Here is a 25,497-nt window from a genome sequence, read left to right as displayed (position 1 = left end):
TGTTCAGTATAAAACAAATGCAAAAAGAAGTGTTCAATGGCAAATGCAGTACAATAAACACACCTGCGAACACCCCCAGTTTGGCTGGGACTGTCCTGAGTTTTAATACACTTCTAAGTTTAGGAAACTAGCTCCCCTCTTGATTTTCCTTACTTAGGTGAGTAGGCTTAGTGACTAAATAAGATGGGACTCGTGCAGATAAGGATTACTCATTTAAGGGTTGCAGAATTAGGCATTTTGCCACATTTATGCCTTTATGCCAAATTGTAGATCTTAATTATTGGCAGAATGTGGCCAAACAGGTTACTGTCAAGATGTATATTTCACTAAGATAACATCCAAGTTAACTAACACAAAATATTGCTTAACTTTCTCCCTTGACAACCAAAAACAGGTTAATGGGGAAAACTGACTTTTTCCTAGTAAATTGCACTACTTCTGAAATAAGCGACAGAGTCCTGTGGCACCTTATAGACTAACATGTATTGGAGCATAAGCTTTCATGGGTGAAAGATGCATCTGACGAAGTGGGTATTCACCCACGAAAGCTTATGGTCCAATACATCTGTTAGTCTGTAAGGTGCCACAGGACTCTTAGTCTGGATGTGTAAAAAGCAACAAACACAGCTACCCCTCTGATACTTCTGAAATGTTTTGTTTTTTAGAAACTTAGTTCTATCTATATCCTTCGGAAAGACCGTTCTTGGAATATATTTCAGCTGGCTTAGTGTTTGTCACACTGCCTGTCACATCCTCCTTCAAACTTTCCAAAACTACCTTACAAGACATTCATTTTTTGGTTTGTACTCTGCCTCTTTAATAGCCTCCTTCCTTTGCTTTAACATAGATTCTACCTCCCAAAGGCAAGAAGGCAGCTGGGGGACTGTTGCTGAATATGCTTGGTAGCTTTAGAGAGCGAGAACTGTTTGCAAAAGACAGACAAAACAAACACTATTTATCTGAATTCAAATACTACACAGGATGGCCCTTTTACCACCATTAGTGCATATAGCAGTCCATTCATATGACATTTCAATTAACGATCAATGTACTGTAGTGCTTTCCTGGAGCAATTGTCTAAGTATTAAACCATGCATCCAAACGAAAACTCACAGTTCATTTGTCTAAGATAATAGGAAAAGCAATAGGATTTGCGCACCCTTCGATGTAGCGATATGGGATGTTAACTGCAATAAAGGCAATGGCATAGAAAGATGTACTTCCTTTTTAGCAGTTTAGTATACATTATTTTAGAATTTCCTCTTTTTTTAAATCCATATGAATAGTGGGCTAAAAGGATTGATGCATTGTTGGAATGTCTAAATTGGCTCCCCTGCCGCCTCCCCCCACTTAAATAGCAAATTTTGAAATGATTTTTTTTCTTTGGTGTCATCTTTCATCAGTAGAACATCCTGATAGCACAGTTGGGACAGAAAATGATTGGGCCAATGGCAGTGTATTTATCGCCGGCCTGGTCTACACTACACGTTTAAACCGAATTTAGCAGCATTAAACTGATTTAACCCTGCACCCGTCCACACAACGAAGCCCTTTATGTCGATATAAAGGATTCTGTACTCCTCCCCAACGAGAGGAGTAGCACTGAAATCGGTATTGCCATGTTGGATTAGGGTTAGTATGGCCGCAAATCGACGGTTTTAGCCTCTAGGTGTATCCCACAGTGTACCATTGTCATCGCTCTGGAAAGCCATCTGAAGTCGGATGCACCATCCAGGTAGACAGGAAAAGCCCCACAAACTTTTGAATTTAATTTCCTGTTTGTCTAGTTTGGAGCTGTGGTCAGCACGGGTGGCGATGCAGTCCCAAATCCAAAAAGAGCTCCAGCATGGACCGTACGGGAGATACTGGACCTGATCACTGTATGGGGAGACAAATCTGTTCTATCAGAGCTCTGTTACAGAAGATGAAATACCAAAGCATTTGAAAAAAATCTCCCAGGCTATGATACAGAGTCCACAGCACAGTGCTGTGTGACAAGTGTAACAGAAAGCCAAAGAATCAAATGGACGCTCATGGAGGGAGGGAGGGGGTACTGAGGACTCCAGCTATCCCGCAGTCTCCGAAAAGCATTTGCATTCTTGGCTGAGCTCCCAATGCCTGAAGGGTCAAAAACATTTTCCCGGGTGTTTCAGGGTATATATCGTTAATTTACACCCTTCCCTCCCCCGTCGAAAGAAAAGGGGAAAAAAAAGTTTCTTGCCTTTTTTCAATGTCACTATGTCTACTGCATGCTGCTGGTAAATGGGGTGCTCCAACACCGAACACCAACATCCCCTTCCCGGTGGCAGACGGTACAATATGACTGACCATCAGCATCAGCCTGTGAGTGCTCCTGGCTGGCCTCGGTGAGGTTGTCTGGGGGCACGTGGGTAAAAATGAGTGATTCCCGGCAGATGGTACAGAACGGCTGGTAACTGTCCTCCTCATAGCAACTGGAGGCTTAGCTCTATCAGCCCCCCCCTCCCCACCTTTCACGTCTAAAGAAAAGATTCTGTACTGCTTGGACTATCATAACAGCTGGAGGCTTCCTCCCCCTCATTTTATCTCACTAAAAAGTCAGTGTTTCTTATTCCTGCATTCTTTATTACTTCATCACACAAATGGGGGGGACTCTGCCACGGTAGCCCAGGAGGGTTGGGGGAGAAGGGAAGCAATGGATGGGGTTGTTGCAGGGGCACCCCCTAGAATGGCATGCAGCTCATCATTTCTGTGAGATCTCTGGGCCTCTGACACAGGGCAGCTATGCTCTCTGGTTCTCTAGTAGACTTGCCCCATATTCTAGGCAGGACTGTCTCTATTTTTAGACAAAACATAAAGAAGGGAATGACCCGGGGAGTCATTCCCATTTTTGTCCATGCACGCCTGGCCGACCTCAGCGAAGGTCAGCCAGGAGTACCCATGACGGCAGCAGACAGTGCAAAACGACTGATAACCGTCATCTCATCGCCAGCTTACAATGGCAGATGGTGCAATAGGGATGGTAACCGTCTCTGCTACCTTGCAAAGGCAAATGAATGCTGCTGTGTAGCACTGCAGTACCGTGTCTGTCGTCAGCATCCAGTACACATACGGTGACAGCAACAAGGCAAAATGGTCTCCATGGTTGCTGTGCTACGGCGTCTGCCAGGGCAGTCCAGGGAAAAAGAGCGCGAAATGATTGTCTGCCGTTGCTTTCACGAAGGAAGGATTGAGTGATGACATTTACCCAGAATCACCTGCAATACTGTTTTTGCATTGGGATCTCAACCCAGAATTCCAATGGGTGGGGGAGATTGCGGGAACTATGGGATAGCTACGGGATAGCTGCCCACAGTGCAATGCTCCGGAAATTGACGCTAGCCTCGGTACATGGACGCACACTGCCGAATTAATGTGCTTTGTGTAGCCGCGTGCACTCAACTTTATACAATCTGTTTTACAAAACTGATTTATGTAAAATCGGAATAATCCCGTAGTGTAGACATACCCTCTATTATAAACAGCCCAATAGTACATCCTAAAGCCTTTAGAAAAGAGGAGGTTGTTGCTGCAGCATGATGACAATTCACAAAGTCCTTAAATGTATATTACGGTAGCAATGGCTGTTTGGTAGGTTGAGGGTTTGAGTCCATCCAGAATCAACTCAGCCTTTAATCCTTCTATGGTCACTCTTTGCATCAAGCTAGGAAAAAAGGTGGGGTTATTCTAGTTCAAGATTTCTGGAATGGATTAAAAATTATGCCCTTGAAAGACAAGGTGGAAGAGACAGGGACTGCATGGGAAGCAGACTGAACCCTAGTTCTCAGAATTGGGGGTGCCTAGGAGAAGCTAGGCTTATCTAAGCTTTAGGAAAAGATGGTTGTGTAGACTCTAACAAAATAAAAGGTGGGGAGTTTGGGGTTGTTGGTTTTTTTTTTAATGCTTTGTTCCTATTATAGAATGTATAGTGTACTTGTTTTAAAAATCTGGTTTGGTTCACTCTGTTCACCTACTGGTCACAGTTCCCAAAAGAGAGTTTTCTGGCTGTTGAACCCCATTGGCACTGCTGAGCAACACAGCTGGTGGCCTCGGGGGCTACTTGATTAGAGTGGGAGAATTGTGGGATCCCACTCCAGGACAGGAGCAGAGGAGGGGCCTGAAATCTGAAAGGGGTTACTTGGTGAAACTGGAAACCAGCTCAAAGATGCAGCTAATCCTGAACTGTGACACTGAAGTTCCCCATGAATTTCACTGATTCCATATCAAACTTGCTCATCTTGCAGATGAAAATATTTTCTAGCTGCCAGCCTTTCAGATTTGTTCTGGGCTGAGTCTCCAGCTGGGTTCTTCCTTCTCATGTGTCTTCACCAATAACAAAAATGCTAAATTAGGCCGTTAGCTACATCTGTGAAACTCATAATGGCTTTTATAATACCTGTGCAGTACCATGGCCTTCAGTGATATTGCACAAGTGTGACCAGTTTGAATCTAGTAAACAATTCTGGTGATACCTAAGAAAAACCCGTCTCACTCCTTCTTAGCTATGTTGGCTCTAAAACAAACAGTACTCTAAATACACCAAGGAAAAAGATACTCAGTAAAAAGGTCAGAGACAAGTTGGGGTGAGGTAATATCTTTTATTGGACCATCTGCTGTTGGTATATATGAGAGAGAGAGAGAGAAGCTTTTGAGTTCCTACAGAACTAGAGAGATTACCTCGCCCACCTTGTGTTTCTCTAATATCCTGGGCTAAAACAACATGACATTCGGTAAGAAAGTGGCATTTTACTATTGTTCAGCCAGGATTCTAAATAGGATTTCCAACCCCCCAAAAAGCATAGGTGCGTTTTTGTATGTCACTCCTTCAGAGACTGGCTGCTGATGTGATCTGGCATTTGTGTCCTAGATGCCTAGTCTCCCCAACGCATACAACCAGAGATTGAAAATAAAATCTGGTCTTTGTTTCCTTGTAAATATGAAGTAACAAAAGGAATAAATAACATGCCTACCTGTGCCTTTGCTAAACTCTTGCCTTAAGCTCCACACAGGCCAGGTCTATGCTACAAAATACTGGTGTAACTGTCACTTGGGGGGTGTGGATTTTTCACACCTCTGACCAATGTAATTATACTGCCCTAACCACCTGGTGTCAACATAGCGCTACCTACAGGAAAGCATCTCCCATCAACACAGCTACCACCTAACTATGGTGCCCCATGAGAGAAGCTCTTATCTGCCTAGTAGCATCTTCAATAAAGCAGTGCAGCAGCACCGATGCAGCTGTGCCACTGCTGCTTTAAGTGTAGACCTGCCCTCAGTCTGCTTGCTCTGCCTCTTCAGCCTCGGGTAATGTATATTGTTTGGTCAGTGTATTCAAGACTAAGGGTATGGCTACACTTACAGGTGTGTAGCGCTGGGAGTTACAGCTGTCTTCCTACATCTGTGTAGGGAAAGCGCTGCAGTGTGGCCACACTGACAGCTACCAGCGCTGCAGTGTGGCCACATTTGCAGCATTTGCAGCGCTGTTGGGAATGGTGCATTGTGGGCAGCTATCCCAACGTTCAAGTGGCTGCAACGTGCTTTTCGAAAGGGGGGGGTGAGGGGGAGAGAGGATTTTTGGATCTGTTAGCTCCCTGCCTTGCAAGTTCTAAGGACTGGAACATACACATCACCAACCTGCAATCAATTTAAAAGTTTCAAGCCCTTCCCCCACCCCTCTCATTCACTAAATGCAAATTATGCACTCCTAAATAACCTTCAGACCACATAAGCAGCTGCTCAACACGGACTCCCTCCTCCCCCTCTGCCGTGTGACTTCTCTCTTCAAGCAAACAGCTGTGAACCTTCCAAAGCAATTCCCCTGTCTGCCTCTGCTCTCTCCAGCAAACAGGAGCCGTGTTTGTTTTTTAGATAAGCAGCTCGGGGGAGCTTGGAGTTCAGCCATTCTTCCGGTTTGTTGTGAGCAGGCATTCTGGGATACCTCCTAATACCCTGGAGGCCAATAACAGAGCTTTTGGTGGCCACACTTGATGAGCAGCGCTGCATCACCAGCGCTGCAATCGTTACACCCCAAGCAGACCAGGTGTACAGCCAGCGCTGCAGCCAGGGAGTTGCAGTGCTGGATGTGCCTTGCAAGTGTGGACAGTTACTAAGTTGCAGCACTGTAAACCCACCACCAGTGCTGCAACTCTCTAGTGTAGCCAAGCCCTAAGTGCAAGCGAGTAGCTTGCTTGGCAGGAAGCAAGTAGTTGTATGTCATGTTGAGATTGGAATCTTATTTGTCCTAATCCTCCCAAAACAGTCAGATTTGTCCTGGCTTTGCGCATGGGTCTGTTGGGGGGGAGGGGGGGAGATCATAACTGCCCTGCAGTGAGATGTCTTCATAGGATTAGTTTTCCCCTGATGTCCTTGGCCAAAATATCCCCTTCACTCTACCCCCACTTCCTTCTATGCTGGGTTGTTGCCATCCATTCAAACAGTGTCTGCGTTAGTGTTAAAGTTATTCCGTTATTTGTGCAGCTTACAAATTTGGGGAGCCTTTGGAAAGGAAGACACTCTGTAAAATGTGAGAGAGTGTTGTTATACCTAACTAAAAAATTAATACTTCCTCTAACTGAAGATCCCAGGTGGTGCCTACACATATTCTTAAAAGACCATTCAGAATCAAATTGGAGAGGCTTTGTCAAATCTAAAAGCTGCAAGCAGTGTCCTCAGTGGTCTGCACTAGTTTCCTAAACCTTCTAACCTGACGAGCAATCATTGGCTTCTGTTCTTCACTGATGATCTAATTTGTCCTCTCAAGCAAATTTAGTATTTCTAGTTGCATACAGTTTAAAGTCCTTAATGCAAAACAGTAGCTGTATTGCAGCAATGACTTGACTTTAAAATTTTCTCCAATGAAAAGTGTACAATCCTATTCAGAGACCATGTTAATCAATGCAGCAAAAAAGATATCTTGTAAATAAGAGTTCATATTATTGGGCAGTATTGTAAGCTTTTAAATTAAACTAGACAAATTAAATTATATCCTTAACTGAAACATTCCTGTGTCTAAATGCGAAATTGTGACAAACACTGTTGAGCTTTGGGTAAACTGGGATGCTGCATATCTGCAGGCAACACATGTCATTGTAATTGTCTAATCTTGCAGTGAGACAGAATGGCTAAATACTGCAGTCTTACATAACGCATGTGGAGTATAAGTGGGGCATCATGCACAGCTTATGCATTTTAATTCCATCCCTTACGAGAGAGAGAGAGAGAGAGATTACAGTGCAGAAAAGTAACTTACTGACTGCTGCATTCACCAAAACATAAGTGCAGCCTAGCAGTTATAAATCAATGTGCACTGCATACTCCTTGTACTCTTGTATGTGACCTTTAAGTCCTTGTGTATCTGTAGCTTTTCTGAACTATCCGTAACACAGTCTCCTGTGCCTTCTAGGGATAGTTAGGCCTAGGTTATGCACTTAATCTTGAATGGCTGGTTAGGTGTAACTTGTATTTTCATGGAGCATACAACCTACAGCTCTCAGATGAGGGGAAGGTCTGTCAGCTTCCAGGGATTCTTGTTTAAAGTGTTTTGTATCTGGAGTTAATGTTCTTTAGATCCTCTTGCTGAAAGGTCAAAAGGCACTTGTCAATCACTACTGGTTTAACAAGCTAGAGGGTTGAATTAAATTTTATTTCTAGTCTTTTTCAGCTTATTAGGCACAAGGATGCAAACTGATTATTACTGTCAGAGCTACAGATTTCAGAGTCTTTGCTGATTGGGGGCTGGACATGCACAAGTCCATGGGTCCGGATCTAATGCATCATAGGGTGCTGAGGGAGTTGGCTGATGTGACTGCAGAGCCACAGGCCATCTTTGAAAACTCATGGTGCTTGAGGAATGTCCCGGATGATTGGAAAAAGGCAAATATGGTGCCCATTTTTTAAAAAAGAGAATGAGAATGTGGCGAACTATAGACCAGTCAGCCTCACCTCAGTAGTGATCTGTGAGTAGAAAGGGTGATAGGCTGCCTGAAGAATGCTATGCCCTCTGCCTGGCTCCAAGCCAGTCCTCTTGCGGCTAATAGTGATGTCATGTTCACAGACCAAAGTGATTTTTCAGACATGGAGCAGCTCCCTTCATGGAGAGAAGGGAGAATCCATTGTGGGACATGCCAGTAGAGTAATGCAGAATGAATCAGATAAGTGGGACTGTCATTGGGGGTGAGGGATTAAGAGAACAGGCCTGATAGGAGAATTAGAGAGGAATAGAAAGAATCATTTATGGGCAAGATAGAAATCTGGAGTGAATAATGGGGAAGACAACCTCTGAAGTTTCCAGGAGAGGTGGGAACAGGACTGCATCCCTCCCCTGAGGACATCAGGAGTAGCAGACCACGGGAGATGACTATCCCAGGTGAGGGGAACCTGCTAGGTAGGTCAGAGTCTATTTTGAGCCCTCAATCTTCTGAGATTGAACCATCTAATTTGCAGGAATGTTACAAGGAAGCTTCGTCTGAAGAGTAGAGAGGTATAGTCTGCTTAATGTTTCTGATAAAGGTTCATAGGGAAAATTAATGCTCACCAGAGTCAGCATGCAATCTTCTGGCAGCCTCCATGTTCCTCCATTTCTTTGGGGAAATAATGAATGAGTGGCAACTTTGAATTAGGCAAATAATTTTGAATGCTAAGGGAAGGAATATAAAAACCTTTCTTTAAAAGTGCATTCTTCTCTCAGAAGCCCCATTCTTTATACAAGCCCCCTGAAAGAGGAATAAATTTAACAAAGCTGACACTGCTCTATAAAATTCTCTTCTAATGAGAATATGTGCAGACATTGGGGGTTTTACACTTATTTACAGGCTCTTGAAAAATATTTTTGTGGTGAGATTATAACAAATATTTATCGATCTTGTCCTAGTACTGTTTGTTACAATAACAAAATACAACATCTGTAACACGTAATCTGGAAAACTTAACTAGGTAAAGGATTGTTACCAATATTGAGAAAAATTCAGTGTTTTAATTAAGGGACAGTAGTGCAGAATGCATAGTATTTGCAAAACACAGTGGCTTTTTGTTATGTGCACATATACTTGTCTATTTCTCTTTGGTTCTGATTTTTGGTTCTCAAGAATACAAGCAAATCTCTAGGTCAGGGGTAGGCAACCTATGGCACGTGTGCCAAAGGCAGTACGCGAGCTGATTTTCAGTGGCACTCACACTACCTGGGTCCTGGCCACTGGTCTGGGAGCTCTGCATTTTAATTTAATTTTAAATTAAGTTTCTTAAACATTTTAAAACCTTATTTACTTTACATACAACAATAGTTTAGTTATATATTATAGACTTATAGAAAGAGACTTTGTTAAAATGTATTACTGGCACACGAAACCTTAAATTAGTGAATAAATGAAGACGCTCTGCACTGCTGAAAGGTTGCCGACCCCTGACCTAGGTGATAATTTGACAAATGAAAACAGAAGCTAAATTCCTATTCCCATGTCAGATCTTTTTGTTTTATACTTGCAAGGAACTATTCACCCACCCCCACCCCCACCCAGAACTTTATCAGAAAGAAGTTTTGAATAGAAACTGCTGCGTGTGACTTAATCTTTCTTCCATGCAACTCGTGACCTCATACAGCCCTCAGACTCGTGGTGACACAGTAAGCGTTTCCTGTGAACCAGGAGCCGTGCTGGTCCCACTATTGTTGGGCTTTTTTTTTTGTCTGGGGAAAAAACAAAAACTTATTTACTAGAAGCCAGTGTCCTGTTTGTTTATAGCTTGCTGGGAAATGCCACGTTGCAAGGGTCTCAGTGGCTGTGGTAGCTGCTAATAGAAATTGTTTTTCATTGAGTTGTTTGGGACTTCTAACCTTCTCCACAAAGTCAGCTCATGGGGCCAGTACTAGAGCTTGTTTATCCAGGGTATTTTTTTCCTCTTCAATATTTGTGTTTTCTCGCTGGCTGCTAAATAACAGTACTTGAATTACTTCACCCCCCACCCCCAGGGGTCAACAGAAAAATCAAAAACAATTGCAGGTGTTGCCTAGATCAGTGCATGACTGTTAATGGTCACTAAACAAAGTCTGGATCCTATTCCCTGACAGGACAAACAAAATAGTGAAAAATTGCAGGCAAAAGGATTATAATAAAGGGACAGCACCAGACAGCTCATGGGATTGGTAACAGGATGCAGGTGCTTTCACCTCTAAGTTCCCCAGTTCAAGCTTCATCGGACTAAAAATGCTTATTGATAGCTCATTTGGCCCATCTAAGCTCAGTCACGAACTTATTACAGTCCAGTTACCTGCTGAATAAAGCAATTGACAGAAATTGCCACCTTAGCGAGACTCAGGTGAAAGGACCAGTGTGAATGGATGGGAATAGATGAGTACCACACAATAAAAGATTAGTTCATTCCAACTTCAGTCAAAATGTCTCCCTTGGTGTACCTGTTCTGAGTGTAGAGAACTGGAATCTACAGGGCTAATAATCTGACACATTCCACGTGAATGAAATTCACTTTTAAAATACCACCTGGCTGCCTTTTTTACAACTAGATGGTGGTAATGAATATTCCCCAGCACAACACAGCAGGGGATTTCAGTTTTTGGCACTGACCAAGAAGGTACTCCCTCATCTTCTCTCCTTCTGGCTGGACATGTTCAACATGCTATCTCCATCACCTTATTTAAATCCTGCCTGTAAAGGGGAGGGAAGAATGCAAAAACTGAAACTATGGGAATGCACATGTGCCTTCATAAGTATCTGTAATATTGTTTTCACCCTTCTTACCCCCTCTGTGATGTGTTTGAGCTTCACTTTGCAGTGTCTAAATGTGACATCTCCTGGGTAGGAACCATATTTTGTAAGAGGCACCTAACATTTTGGGGCGCTTCAGCTTCATCCTTTCAAATTCCCTCTGTTTTCTCTGTGTGTGTGTGTGTGTGTGTATGTGTATGTACATGAAAATACTGTGACAGACTGGTTTGCTATTAGTAACTCATATGCCAGGATAGAAGTAGAAACTGACTCTTGTCAGGAACTGCTCCAAAAGTGTCTTTGGACTTTTGTCTGTAATATAAAATGCCTATTGCTATACAAAACCTGGCACTACTGGAGTGACCAAGATGCTATTTTTGAAAGTACTCTGCTCTCCCAACTCTGTTCCTCTCTGTTCCTCAAAAAATAAAATCCCTTAGGCATGCAGATAGTCTGGGCTTTATGAACATCTAGGAGGGATGCCTTGAAGTCTCACTGCTGAGGCTTGTTGCAATTACGAACACTAAATTAGCAAGCTATGTATATACTACACCTGGGATTGAGCCTCACAGCCTGGGGCAACAGTCTTTCGTGTTTGTGGGACTTGCACTAGCTTGCTAAAAATCATAGTCAGGACGTTGCTGTGACGCTGGAGCTCGGGCTCCCAAACCCATCCCCTCCCTCTGCATGCTTGAGAGCCCAAGCTGCAAAGTCCATGTTGCTAAATTTAATGCACTAATGTGAGCCCTGCCAACACCACCCTGTCAGTCCAGTCTGGGAGGCGCCCTCCCAGTGTAGGCATACTTTCAATGTTTGGAGAAGCCAGACTGCCTTTCTCTGTCCACTGTGAATCTTGGTGGGAAGAGGGGTGTGTTGCAAACTTCTGACCTGCAAACAGCAGGGTGAATGCAAGGTTCAGATGTGGCAGCTGAACTGCAATGGCAGAGAGTGGTAGCGTTACTCAGACAAGATAAGGTGCAGCTGCAGCCTATACTCAGATGTCAAAGGTTTTCCTTCTTCCGACCATCAAACGAATGTACAATAGTCAAATCACTGTAGAAGCCACCTCTACAAAGTTACCTCTGACCCATTCAAGGTGTCTTGACAGCTCTGCAGAAAAACAGGAGGAGTTGTACTTAATTTTTTTTCTCTTTTGGCTCAAGTTTTGCAAAGCCTTTATAATACATTTCTAAAGAAGAATATTCTGGCTACTAAAAAGTAGTTTGCTGAAAACTTTCAAAGTTGGACATCTCAAACCATATTTACTTTAGGTGTCTAAATGGCTTATTTTTCCCCACAGAAGTACTGAGCCCCTTTTGAAACTATTGCAAATTAGTGTTCAATGCCTCTTATATGTGGATTCAGGAGCCTAGGTTTTGGTAACAGACTGTAAACCAGGGGTCGGCAACTTCTGGCACGCAGCTCGCCAGGGTAAGTTTATCTACCGTGTCAGCAGCTTCAGCCGATCGTGGCTCCCACTGGCCACGGTTCACTTTCCCAGGCCAATGGGGGTGGTGGGAAGCCGCGGCCAGCACATCCCTCAGCCTGCGCCACTTCCCACCACCCCCATTGGCCTGGGACAGTGAACTGCGGCCAGCCAAACCTGCCGACGCAGCAGATAAACTGGCTCGGCCCACCAGGGTGCTTACCCTGCCGAGCCGTGTGCCAGAGGTTGCTGACTCCTGCTGTAAACTTTCATCACAGCGATTTGTCTTAGCTTGATTTTTGACTATTCTTTGATTTACATAATGTCCAGAAACCAGCTGACCTTGCAAGTAGTAAACAGAAAGAAGTAATGCTAGCAATAAAATCAGTTTAAAAAAAAAAATCTTGTGACGCTTGTGCAACAGTTCAGTAACCTTTCTTTGCAATTCATTAACCTTGCTTCGAAGCATGTAACTTCACTCCCAGCCTGTAGAATTTGGAGAAGTGAAAATTCTATTGCAGCTGACAGAAAAGGTTTAAAAGTGGGTTTTCATTTTGTACCTGAGTGATCAGTTCAAATCAGATTAAAGATTGATATAGACTCTAGGACTGGAAGGGACCTCGAGAGGTCATCGAGTCCAGTCCCCTGCCCTCATGGCAGGACCAAATACTGTCTAGACCATCCCTAGTAGACATTTCTCTAACCTACTCTTAAATATCTCCAGAGATGGAGATTCCACAACTTCCCTAGGCAATCTATTCCAGTGTTTAACTACCCTGACAGTTAGGAACTTTTTCCTAATGTCCAACCTAAATCTCCCTTGCTGCAGTTTAAGCCCATTGCTTCTTGTTCTATCATTGGAGGCTAAGGTGAACAAGTTTTCTCCCTCCTCCTGATGACACCCTTTTAGATACTTGAAAACTGCTATCATGTCCCCTCTCAGTCTTCTCTTTTCCAAACTAAACAAACCCAATTCCTTCAGCCTTCCTTCATAGGTCATGTTCTCAAGACCTTTAATCATTCTTGTTGCTCTTCTCTGGACCCTCTCCAATTTCTCCACATCTTTCTTGAAATGCGGTGCCCAGAACTGGACACAATACTCCAGTTGAGGCCTAACCAGCGCAGAGTAAAGCGGAAGAATGACTTCTCGTGTCTTGTTTACAACGCACCTGTTAATGCATCCCAGAATCATGTTTGCTTTTTTTGCGACAGTATCGCACTGTTGACTCATATTAAGCTTGTGGTCTACTATGACCCCTAGATCTCTTTCTGCCATACTCCTGCCTAGACAGTCTCTTCCCATTCTGTATGTGTGAAACTGATTGTTCCTTCCTAGGTGGAGCACTTTGCATTTATCTTTATTGAACTTCATCCTGTTTACCTCAGACCATTTCTCCAACTTGTCCAGATCATTTTGAATTTTGACCCTGTCCTCCAAAGCAGTTGCAATCCCTCCCAGTTTGGTATCGTCCGCAAACTTAATAAGCGTACTTTATATGCCAACATCTAAATCGTTGATGAAGATATTGAACAGAACCGGTCCCAAAACAGACCCCTGCGGAACCCCACTTGTTATACCTTTCCAGCAGGTTTGGGAGCCATTAACAACTACTCTCTGAGTATGGTTATCCAGCCAGTTATGCACCCACCTTATAGTAGCCTCATCTAAACTGTACTTTCCTAGTTTATCTATAAGAATATCATGCGAGACCGTATCAAATGCCTTACTAAAGTCTAGGTATATCACATCCACCGCTTCTCCCTTATCCACAAGGCTCGTTATCCTATCAAAGAACACTATCAGATTAGTTTGACACGATTTGTTCTTTACAAATCCATGCTGGCTATTCCCTATCACCATACCACCTTCCAAGTGTTTGCAGATGATTTATTTGATTACCTGCTCCATTATCTTCCCTGGCACAGAAGTTAAACTAACTGGTCTGTAGTTTCCTGGGTTGTTTTTATTTCCCTTTTTATAGATGGGCACTATATTTGCCCCCTTCCAGTCTTCTGGAATCTCCCCCGTCTCCCATGATTTCCCAAAGATAATAGCTAGAGGTTCAGATACCTCTTCTATTAACTCCTTGAGTATTCTAGGATGCATTTCATCAGGCCCTGGTGACTTACAGGCATCTAATCTTTCTAAGTGATTTTTTACTTGCTCTTTTTTTATTTTCTCTTCTAAACCTACCCTCTTCCCGTAAGCATTCACTATACTAGACATTCCTTCAGACTTCTCAGTGAATATACAAGCTAATGCCGTATCAAGTTTCTTTCTCTTAACTGAAGGATGGAATACCAGAGGAAAGTCTCTGAATTTTTATGTACTGTTACACCTACATGTCTGGTACATTTCTTTGACTTCAAATAGATTGATATTGTCAATGTAAGTAATTGAAACTTTTGCTAGCTTTGGGTGTCTTCAGCTGTCTTTATTTGAAAGCGTATGGTCAGCATGCAACACCTTCTTTGGCTTAAATAGATTAAGCCTTTCTGAGTTGAGCTCAGATGTCAATAAATGTCCCAAAACAAAAATTACCCAGTTTTGAAGCTCAAAATTTAAACTCTTCTCAGCATACACATGTTGAAAAGGTTTGTGGCATTTGACTTGTTTCATGTTATGGTGACTTCTGCACAGACCAGTTATGTTAATGAAACTGTAATTACTGGATGTCTTTTAAGGTAGTACTTGTTATAACAAGCTGCATCACATGGCGTGAACCACTGATGCAGGGCTAACCTGACGAAAGGGGATTTCTAGGGAGTAAACAGTGCTGGGCGTTTCCTTCTCTTATGTCTTGCAGGTATGTAGTGGGTGCAAAAAGTCATCCAACCATAAGTGACTTAAAAACCTGTCTGGCTTTGAGCTTCGTATATTGTTGTGCTGAAGAATTTCTTCCTCCTGAGCTTGGTTTCTGCATTTAAACTTCCTCCAGCCTGTGCAATAGATGAGGCATGCATAAGTGTTAACATCTTATATGGTCTGGCTTGGTACATGTTAAACATCCAGAGCCAGATTCTGCTCTCCTACTGGAGTAAAATAGTGAAGCCAAAAGAATGAACACTGGTATAAAATCAGTATGCAAGCAGAGGCTGGCCCTCAGGCAGGACTGTGTCCTAAGACCTACTGCTTTGCGAGTGCACCCCTGCTGGCTGACTTTGTGCAGTGCTCTGCCAGGAATAGGCTCAGTGAGGGGAGCTGGCTGGTATAGATGCAAGCTAGAGCTGTAGTCTGAGCAGAGATTGCAGAAAGCCAAGATCAAAGCTGTTAACTTTTAATTGTCCCTGAAAGCTGGGAGTTAAACGTCACATGTCCCACAAGATCTTGCACTACACCTAGAAGGGAGCACCAACTCAAAGCCTTCCCGCCCCTGACCAATATCCAAGACTTCATCAGCCTGTCAGAAAAGCTAAGCAGGAGCCAGCAGGTGGTAGCCTGAGCCATGGTGTGAACACTTGGTCTCACAGCCCCAACTATTTGTAGTTCCCTTGGCACGTCTCTCTGAGCTTTGTCCCATAGGCCACTGGTAGTTATCTCATAGCTAGCAGGGAAGGAGAACACAACTGCAAGCTAACTTAAGCCTATGAGTGGGATCTACATCAAGGAGAGACTAGATCCTCTTCTAGTGGAGGATGTTGGAAGTGGATTTCTGCCAGTCAGTTGAACAGGGTGCTGCTGGTCTTCAGCTCCAACCAAGAAAGGGCTATTAAAGAGTACCTGCTCCATGCACCGGGAAGAAGGCTTCTGTATGCCTTTTCTGCTACTAGTGGAGTCCTGACAAAGCTCAGAGTGTGGTCTGATGAACTTAATAGCCCAATATTGGGCTAAGCAGCTGTGGTTGTGAACATGTTACAGTTGGCAAAAGCTGGTCCGATCACACAGAGGTTCTTAGCTTCAGAACATCATTCAGAGGCTTTAGGATGAAATGTTCTTCTTTAGTAAGCAACACTAAATTCAGTCTATATAGCTTATTTACTGTACCACATACTGTTTCCTGCTATCTTGGGAAACCAAGATCTCATAGAAGAAGTCGTCATGTTAGTCAAGACTTGATAGTACTTTAAATAGCAATGAGATTAGACTTTCCTGAACTACCATATGGGTTTTTCTGAATTATTGTCATCATCCCACTTGATAACTAATATTCACAGGATGAAAACATGAAGTGCAGCTTGACCTCAGTGGTAAAGATCAAACAGTTGTGATCACTACTTATGGTTTTGAATTGTAAGTATTTTTCTTTAGCATTAGAATATTGGTATTTTCGGCTCTGTGCTGCTTAGACAATAAACAATGAACTGTTTTGCCCATATTGCTTTATTGTAAATTGTGTCAAAAGGGTATATGAGGTAGTGCTGTATTAAAGAGGGAAAACACTTCTGAACGTACATTCAGTAAGAGTAACACCTGCTCTGAAGCACTACAGACATCTGTAGGCTGCAGGACAGCATTACTCACACTAAATGTGGGTAGCAGGCTTTTTTCCCCTTTTTGTGTGGTTGGTTTGGGTGAGTGTGTGTGTGTGTTTGGGTTTTTTTTGGGTCTCCTTCCTTCTGTTCACTTGTCTTTCTCCAGATGTTGTTCATCACTTGCACTAGCTTTTTCCCATAAAACCCATTTCACTTCCCCCCTCGGTCCTGAACACAGAACTCAATAATCTTCTTTTTAGGGGTGTGGGGAGGCAAAACAAAAAACCCTTTTGGTTTTAGAGAGGAGCAACCTATTTATCCATTCTGAGGGCTAGCAAATAATTACTTTTTATCCATTGTTCAATTTTATCCAGAGTACACTCTGGTACAAAATTATAAACACAGCAATGAGTAGGGCACTGGTTTCATTTTAACATGTTAAGATATTTATTAAGTCCAATTTTCAAAAACTTTATTAGCTCTGAATGTTGCTTTTCTCAGACTTGCATCAGTTGGTTATTAATAGTTTTGCATCAATCGTTCTGCAAGAAGGGGAAATACCAGATGCAGTGGCCTACAGGTAATTCTTCAAGAATGTCAGAAGGCTCACTGTTTTTATATATCCATGAACAAGTAAAGTCCAAAAACTGTCCTGCTAAACATGGGCTCCTCTATTTTACTCTCCCTACAGGGTCAAATCTCCCCACTGACTCCTAAATAATGCTACTCATTTTATAACCTTTTATTTTCAGCCATTTAGATATGGTAACTGTAATCTTCATGCTGCATGTGGTTTAAATTGAAACTATAACTTGTCTAATCCTGTGAGTTTTCTGCCAGTTAGGGAATCTAATGCAGTTGTGCATTCAGGAGAGTGACTACTAGAGACAGACATATTGTTCATGTATCGTACCTTTCATAAACAGAGACAGTCCTGTTAGGTCTAAAATGTTCATTGCCCAACATGTAATCTGTGAACCCTCTTTGTCTTTGTTTTAGGTCTTCCTGAGCAATACTACAGCCTCACTTGGTTCCTTAGCCCCATCCTGGGCCTGATCTTCACTCCACTCATAGGTTCGGCTAGTGACCGCTGCACGCTGAGCTGGGGCCGCCGGCGGCCTTTTATTCTCGCTCTCTGCGTTGGTGTCCTCTTTGGTGTTGCACTTTTCCTTAATGGCTCTGTTATAGGTAAATAATGGGGAAATCACCTGCATTCCTCTTTTTGCTACAGTCTTGGATCTAAAATATTTATATAAGAAACATGATGTGCGGTTGATTAATTTATGTGATGTTTAGTACTAAATTGATAGTCTTGAGATTTCTAACGTGAACTATCCCAAACTTTGCTTGTTTGTTCTCTTTCAAAAATTACAGTACTGTGCTAAATACTAGAGTAGATGTGTTGCAAGCCTAGCTGTAACTGTTAATACCTAGTCATTAATAGTGGTTGCCAGCATATTTGCAGACGCTAAGATGAATTCGGCCAGTTCTTGACATGGGAAAACTGTAGCAACCTGTTCACAGGGAAACGTTTCCTGTTGTGATCCATTTTCCCTTTAATGCATATCTGGCAACACATCCTGTTTCCAGCATTATTTCAAAAATTATCTTTTCACTTTTTCTTGTTCTTTTCTTAGTCCTGGTATTGAAAATGTCCAGAACGCTGTTAATATTTGTTTATCAGAAACTATATGTGGGAAAATAATTTTTCCTGAGTCCCCATCAAAGTTGTTAAAAATAAATTGTTTGCTTAGAACATAGTTTACTACAAGATTTAATCTAGGATCTGAGAATCTTTGTGAAATTTAGTATGGGACTGGCAGCAGCAAGTAAATTTGGGCAAACATTTACATCACCTTTGGATTGATAGAATAGCAAGGAACCGAGCCATAACTCTTTTGCTCTTATTTGTGTGGTAGATGTAGCCCTATTTTTAACAGAAGTCTTAATATTTCAGGAAGCAAACTGAGCATTTGACACTGGCTCAGCATTTTACCTTTCCAAAGTCTGACCCGCCATGTGACGTTTTTAACTTCCTACAGTTTGCCCAGGGTAAAAACTGTTCCTGTTACTAAACAAATCATGTCTACTTATTAGACATCAGCAACTTCCATTGCTTTGCTCTCCCAGTTTTCTTAGACTTAGTCCCTGCAAGAAAATGTTAGTGCTTGGAGGAATGGGTAATATATGATGTGGTTGTTGCTCTGTCCACTAGTTGTCTGTCTGCTCCTGCTATTCCTTCTCCCCCTGCAAATTTGTGAAAGCCATCTGACTGCTGGCCCCTTGATAGATTTATCTAGGTAAAGAGGAAGCTCATTCTGATTTAAGATAGCTCTGTATGTTAGTTTAGGTCTGCATCTGTTGATATTGGCAAACAGCTTAATGCATCAGCTAAAACTTTTACTTGGCAACATTTCATCTTCTAGTGATTGATTGATTTAGTAAAAATGTAATCACTGGTCTGTGTTCTCAAACTTTTAGAACACTTTAAATAAAGTAATTATTACTTAATTGCAGTTAACTCAGGCAATTAACTCAAATCACAATTTAAAAAATTAATTGCAGTTTTAATCACTGTTAAACAATGCATCCGACGAAGTGGGTATTCACCCACGAAAGCTCATGCTCCAAAACTTCTGTTAGTCTATAAGCTGCCACAGGACTCTTTGCTGTTAAGCAATGAAATACCAGTTGAAATGTATTAAATATTTTTGATGTTTTTCTACACTTTCAAATATATAGATTTCTATTTATCAACACAGAATACCAAGTACCAAGTGTACACTGCTCACTTTATATTTTGATTATAAATATTTGCACTGTAAAAATGATAAAATAGTATTTTTCAGTTCACCTCTTACAAGTACTGTAGTGCAATCTTTGTCGTGAAAGTGCAACTTACAAATGTTTGGGGATTTTTGTTGCATAACTGCACTCCAAAACAATGTAAAACATTAGAGCTTACAAGTCCACTCAATCCTACTTATTCCGCCAATCGCTAAGACAACGTTTGTTTACCTTGATGGGAGATAATGCTACCCACTTCTTATTTACAACGTCACCAGAAAGTCAGAACAGGCGTTCACATGCAACTTTTGTAGCTAGCATGGCAAGGTATTTACATGCCAGATATGCTAAACATATGTGTGCCCCTTCATGCTTTGGCCACCATTCCAGAGGACATGCTTCCATGCTGATGACACTCATATTTAAAAAAAAAAAAGTAATTAAACTTGTGACTGAACTCCTTGGGGGAGAATTGTATGTCTCCTGCTCTGTTTTACCCACATTCTGCCATATATTCCATGTTATAGTAATCTCAGATGATGACTCAGCACATTTTCTTCATTTTAAGAACAGTTCCGCTGCAGATTTGACAAAAAGCAAAGAAGGTACCAATGTGAGATAGTTACAGGACTTGACCCAAGATTTAAGAATCTGAAGTGTCTTCCAAACGTGAGGGGAGATGTATTATTATTTAACAGTGCAATTAATTGCAATTTTTTAATCGCTTGACAGCCCTAATTACCCTTTTGTCACTATGGGGGGAGGGGGGCATTGCAGTATTGCTGAGGGAACAGAGATACATGTAATAGCATCATGCTCAATATGTTCCATAGGATTAGTTTTAAAACACGGAAGCAATTGCAGGCCTTTGAGAAGTTTGTGGTATTGTTTGAGTGGCCTCTGCACATTTCCACTTTTGGAATGCACCATTAGTGTAGCTTACACCGGCAGGACCATCTAGGAGTGCTCTATATTGATGTGACACCAATGCATACAACATTGAATGGGGAAAAATGAAACTTGTATAACTGCATTTATAACCAGTATTTTGACCAGTTTCGTAATTTTGTGGGTGCTGACCTCTCTACCCTGGCTACCCGTCACACAAACTGCCTTTGGAGTTTGGAGGATCACATGTATGAGAAATGAAAGATAGTTGCTGATACTTTCTCAGGTGCTTAAAACAAATGGACACTTGTTTCTCAAGAGTTTTTCTCATAAATGTAAAAATGTATCTTCTGTCCCAGACCATGGAAGAAGCTGTGCCAAAGAACTGAAATGGCCATTTTATTCAGTAAAGGAATGTTTCCAGTAAGTGTGTTGGTTGCCTTTCTCTTAAGGAGATTAACCTTGCTTTTGAGCAGTTTGCCCCTTTTGGATAAAATGCTGAAAGATTTTTTTTTTCCCGGTCTCTCCCTCTCCCCCCCCCCCCCCAGGTCTGGCCATTGGAGATGTCCCAGACAAGCAGCCCATTGGCATAGTTCTCACAGTGCTTGGGGTCGTGGTATTGGATTTTTGTGCTGATGCAACAGAGGGGCCAATTCGGGCCTATTTACTGGATGTGGTGGACAGTGAAGAACAAGACATGGCACTCAACATCCATGCCTTTTCAGCTGGTATGCAGTTAACTTGCACCTCTCCTGCAATTTTTGTATCTGCATGAAGTTGACAAGTCATTTCACTGAAAGATTAGCTGTAGATGTTCACTGACCTTGCTCCTCGTGTCCATACTGCATTGTAGCCATCCCAATGTGGAGGGTCTTGACACGTTTTTTATGTGAACCTTGGCTATGACAAAATAATACTTGCAAGTGGAGACAGGATAAAGCATCATATGATTACAGGCAGTCCTCAGACTTGCGACAGAGTTGGTTTCTGTAAATTGCACCATAAGTTGAAGCATTGTAACTCAGAACCACAATACACTCCATTGCGGGACCGAGCATTGTAAAGTCAAAACCAGTGGTCGTAAATTGCATCAGGGTGTCGGTTCAGAAATGCTGTAAGTGCTATTTGTCGTAAGTCGAACGTTGTAAAGTTAAGGACTGCCTGTATTTGTATTACCAAAGCACTTAGAGGAGGACTCAGTCAAGGTTAGGGCCCTGTTGCACTGGGTACTCTGCAAACACGTAGTAAGACATTCTCTTCCCTGAAGTACTTCCAATCTAAATGGAAAAGACAGACAAATAATAAACTGGCCCAAGTTTCAGCATTATGATGTTGTCAGTGAGTTATTCCACTAAGATAAATCTGGAGTAATCTGGACATACACCAGTATAACCGAAAGGAGAATTGGGTGTGGTGTATATTTTAAAATATATGATAACATACCAAATGGATATTTGTTTCAGTTCCCTCAAAGACATTAATATTAAAACTCTCTGGTTTTCCCATAGTTGTAAATGAACCACATCATTAGAAATATGTGGGTTTAGGGCAGTACTGAAATCATGTACTGTGTCAATTGCATCAGCTTGTTATCACATGATAACACTGGACTAACCGATCACATATGCTCTTGGAGTTTTATCTAAAGCTGTAGACTTAAAAATTTTTCCATTTTGTGAGAATTTGCCTGACCGCTTTTTATTTCTTGAACCTCTTCCTGTTGCCAGACTGAGAGTTGATTCCAGCCTGGAAATATATTTTAAATTAAAGCTGTGAAATCCAGAATTCCAGTGCACCACCACTTAAAATAATTCACGGCAGTCTTAAAAAGAGACTCATACTTCCCATGAAACAAGAAATGTCTTAAACTTAGTAGTGGAAACTTCTACATGTCTCACTTCCTGTGTCTGTGCATTTCTGGATCACCTTTGGGTGCTATAGATGAGATGGTATTTCAAGGAAAAATTAAGTTTGAGATCAAACTGAATGTAACCTCTTTATTTTCATGCAGCAAAATAGTAACTGTTTGTTTGTTTCCCTTCCTCAGGTCTTGGAGGAGCCATTGGCTATATGTTAGGAGGGCTGGACTGGATGCAGACCTTCTTGGGTGACCTTTTTAAATCTCAAGAACAAGTACTTTTCTTTTTTGCAGCCATTATTTTCTCTGTCTCTGTTGCTCTTCACCTTTTTAGCATTGAAGAAGAGCAGTATAACCCTCAGCAAGACAGAATTGAAGATGAAGCAGATACACTTTCTAGTGTTAAGCTCAGTGGCAGCCTTCCACCTCTGAATCGACTGAATGTAATTAGCGAGGAAGATCCCTATGGGACCTCTGTGTACCCAGAGGAGGTTCAGTCAGAGCAGGACCTTGATATGGAGTTCCTTGAGGTGGACATCGTAAGGAGTAAGAGCGATTCTGTTCTGCACATGCCAGATGCTACTCTGGAAATTGAATCGGAGCTGCTTTTCCTACATGACATTGAGCCCTCCATTTTTCAGGACCCTTCATACCCAAACACTCCCCTCAGCACCAGCCAGGAACTTCTGAAGTGCAAATTTAACCGCCTGTCTGCTTTCCTCAGGGAAAATGAAAAAGAGGAGATGTTGCTTGATAATCACTTGAATGAAGCCAGAGTCCCAAATGGCAATGGCTCCCTACCAAAAGATCTCCTCAATGGACATGCTGGGATTGGTATGAAGCAATCTAGTACTTCAAACTCCATGCGCAGGCGAAGGCACATGTTCTATCGTCAGCCATCTTACACTTTCTCCTACTATGGCAAAATAGGTTCTCACCGCTATCGTTTCCGACGGGCCAATGCCATTGTCTTGATCAAGTCCTCCCGCAGCATGAATGATATCTATGACATGCAGAAGAGACAGCGGCAGAGGTACAGGCACAGGAATCAGAGTGGAACAACGAATTCTAGTGGAGACACTGAGAGTGAAGAAGGGGAAACTGAAACCACTGTCAGACTTCTGTGGCTGTCTATGCTGAAAATGCCCAATGAGCTCCTGAGGCTCTGCCTTTGTCACCTATTAACCTGGTTTTCCATCATTGCTGAAGCAGTGTTTTATACGGATTTCATGGGACAGGTCATATTTAAAGGGGATCCCAAGGTGAGCAAAGAGCCTGTGTTGCCAACGCAGAACTGCTTGTAATTATTCTGTTTTGATTGTACTCTGGTAAATCTTTGTTTCATGCAGGGTCCTTCTAATTCTACTGAACTGCATGCCTACAATGCCGGAGTTCAGATGGGCTGTAGGGGCTTGGTCATTTATGCTGCGACTGCTGCTGTTTGCTCAGGTAAGAGACTCCATGCAGACAAGCAATGAAGTATTTCTCACTAATCATTTGAGTGGGATACTGCTGGGACAGTATGTTAAATATTTTTTCCTAAGTAAAAACATAATTTTGTCTAGACTCCAGAGTGAACCTTCCAGTCAGTTATTGCAAGGTTGAGGGAGGGGCATGAGAACTTGCAAATGCATTTCACATGTTATAATGAGAGTCTTCAGGCTGGCTCCTCAAGTGTCTGTATTGCAAAGTACCTCAAATGCAGACATATGAACAGCTCCTTTCTAATAGTTTAAAACCTAAAACCACTTCTGAGGACACTTGTGACTTTTAGCCAGGCATCAGAAAACTAATACTGCCTATCAAAAATGTTCATCTTTTGTGTAACATTTTTTTTATAAAGACTGTTCTTTAAATACTCCATTCTAAGACATGAATCTGTGTAAGTTTCTGACAGATAAGCACTCTATAAACTTCAGAGCTACCATTTGCACTTGAAATAAACTGTAACATAGAGTTTTAGACCTACTTTAAATCTGCCTTTTGCAGCCCACACATGGGTGCATATGCATATGTGAATTACAATTTAATATCCTTGGGACCATCTCATTATTCAGGCATGTCCAGCCAGATGTCTCATTCTAAAATACAAAAGGAAGTCTGGCTCTGGGGCTGGATTATTTAAAAGCATGTATTTTAGTAAATATCTCTGAGTTAGGAACTAAATCTATCCTGTGCTCAAAATATCTGGACACTTCTTTCCTTTAACAGAAAATGTTAGTCAATACCATTGATCACATATAGTGGTGGTATGATGCCACTGAATTGGAATCCTGCAACACTTGAATTCTAGTCCCAGCTTTGCCACAGGCTTGAATTGTGGCCTTGGGCAAGTCACTTAACCTGTGTCTGTTCCCCCTTCTTTGAAATGGGGATAACATGTTCCTACCTCCTAGGTAGGTGGTGAAGATCAATCAGTGCTTGTTCAACACTCTGAACATATAAAAAGTGCCATGTAATCCTTAAATGTTATGTCAGACTGAAGGACTGAGTATTGTAAAACATAATTCAGTAGACTAGTGTGTATTTGATTTTTGCTTTTAATTCTCTGCAGCTTTACTACAAAAATACCTGGACAACTACGATCTTAGTATAAAGGTGATCTACATTCTGGGCACGCTGGGTTTTGCTATTGGAACTGCAGTGATGGCTATGTTCCCCAATGTGTACGTTGCTATGATAATGATCAGCACTATGGGAATAGTCTCTATGAGCATATCCTACTGTCCTTATGCGCTTTTAGGACAATACCATGATATTAAAGAGGTATGTGAAATATTTAATTACAGCAGTTCACTTGGACCTCTCTATTTAGATTGTGAGTGACAAAATAGATCTGCCACATCCACTTACTTGGGGAAAAATGCATTGTTGGGGCATCTCCCGGAGAAAAGATTATAATAGTGAACAGCAATGATTGCTACTTAATCAGGCCACAATTAGCTCAGTGGGGACACATTAGCTTGATGCCAAGTTGCTAAGTGATGGTGTAAAAGGGGTTAAATGCATATGAAATATGAGCGCAGGCCTTTTAATTAAAAAGGAGTGGTCAAATAATAATTAAAAGGAAAAAGGTGAGGCAATGAATGCAGTCATTGCACTCCTATTCATTGTTGTGTCTTGAATCTTGGTGAACCTTTTTTGTTAAAGGACCTGCCTCCTTAATTGGGAGGATAGGTTGTCTACCGAGCGGTCCCGTTTAAGCACCATCTGCTGTATTGTAAACCTGTTAGAGGCTCTGATAATAGTCTGGAGATACAACCCCAGGTATCATAAGTGCAAAGATTCTGTTGTCCTGACTGATTTCCAGCAGAAGTGCAGTCAATTTCACTTTCAGATTCTTAGTACTGCTGTGTTTGGGTTCCAGCCTGTAAGAGTACTTCTTGGAC

General features: G+C 42.0%; 1 protein-coding gene across 6 annotated transcripts in view; it reads left to right on the top strand.

Moving 5' to 3' along the window:
• The window catches only part of SLC45A4 (solute carrier family 45 member 4), a 136,303-nt gene that overhangs the window by 103,716 nt on the left and 7,090 nt on the right, over window positions 1-25,497 (top strand). For all 6 annotated transcript variants that reach the window (XM_030546425.1, XM_030546421.1, XM_030546420.1 and 3 more), the window contains 5 exons: window positions 17,575-17,763; window positions 20,799-20,978; window positions 22,298-23,370; window positions 23,458-23,557; window positions 24,663-24,874. In XM_030546425.1, coding sequence (XP_030402285.1) covers window positions 17,575-17,763; window positions 20,799-20,978; window positions 22,298-23,370; window positions 23,458-23,557; window positions 24,663-24,874 — 1,754 coding nt within the window. The remainder of the gene's footprint in view (window positions 1-17,574; window positions 17,764-20,798; window positions 20,979-22,297; window positions 23,371-23,457; window positions 23,558-24,662; window positions 24,875-25,497) is intronic.

This window comes from Gopherus evgoodei, unplaced genomic scaffold (genome assembly GCF_007399415.2).
Source record: "Gopherus evgoodei ecotype Sinaloan lineage unplaced genomic scaffold, rGopEvg1_v1.p scaffold_44_arrow_ctg1, whole genome shotgun sequence".
NCBI lineage: Eukaryota > Metazoa > Chordata > Testudines > Testudinidae > Gopherus > Gopherus evgoodei.
This window is presented reverse-complemented; position numbering and strand designations above follow the sequence as displayed.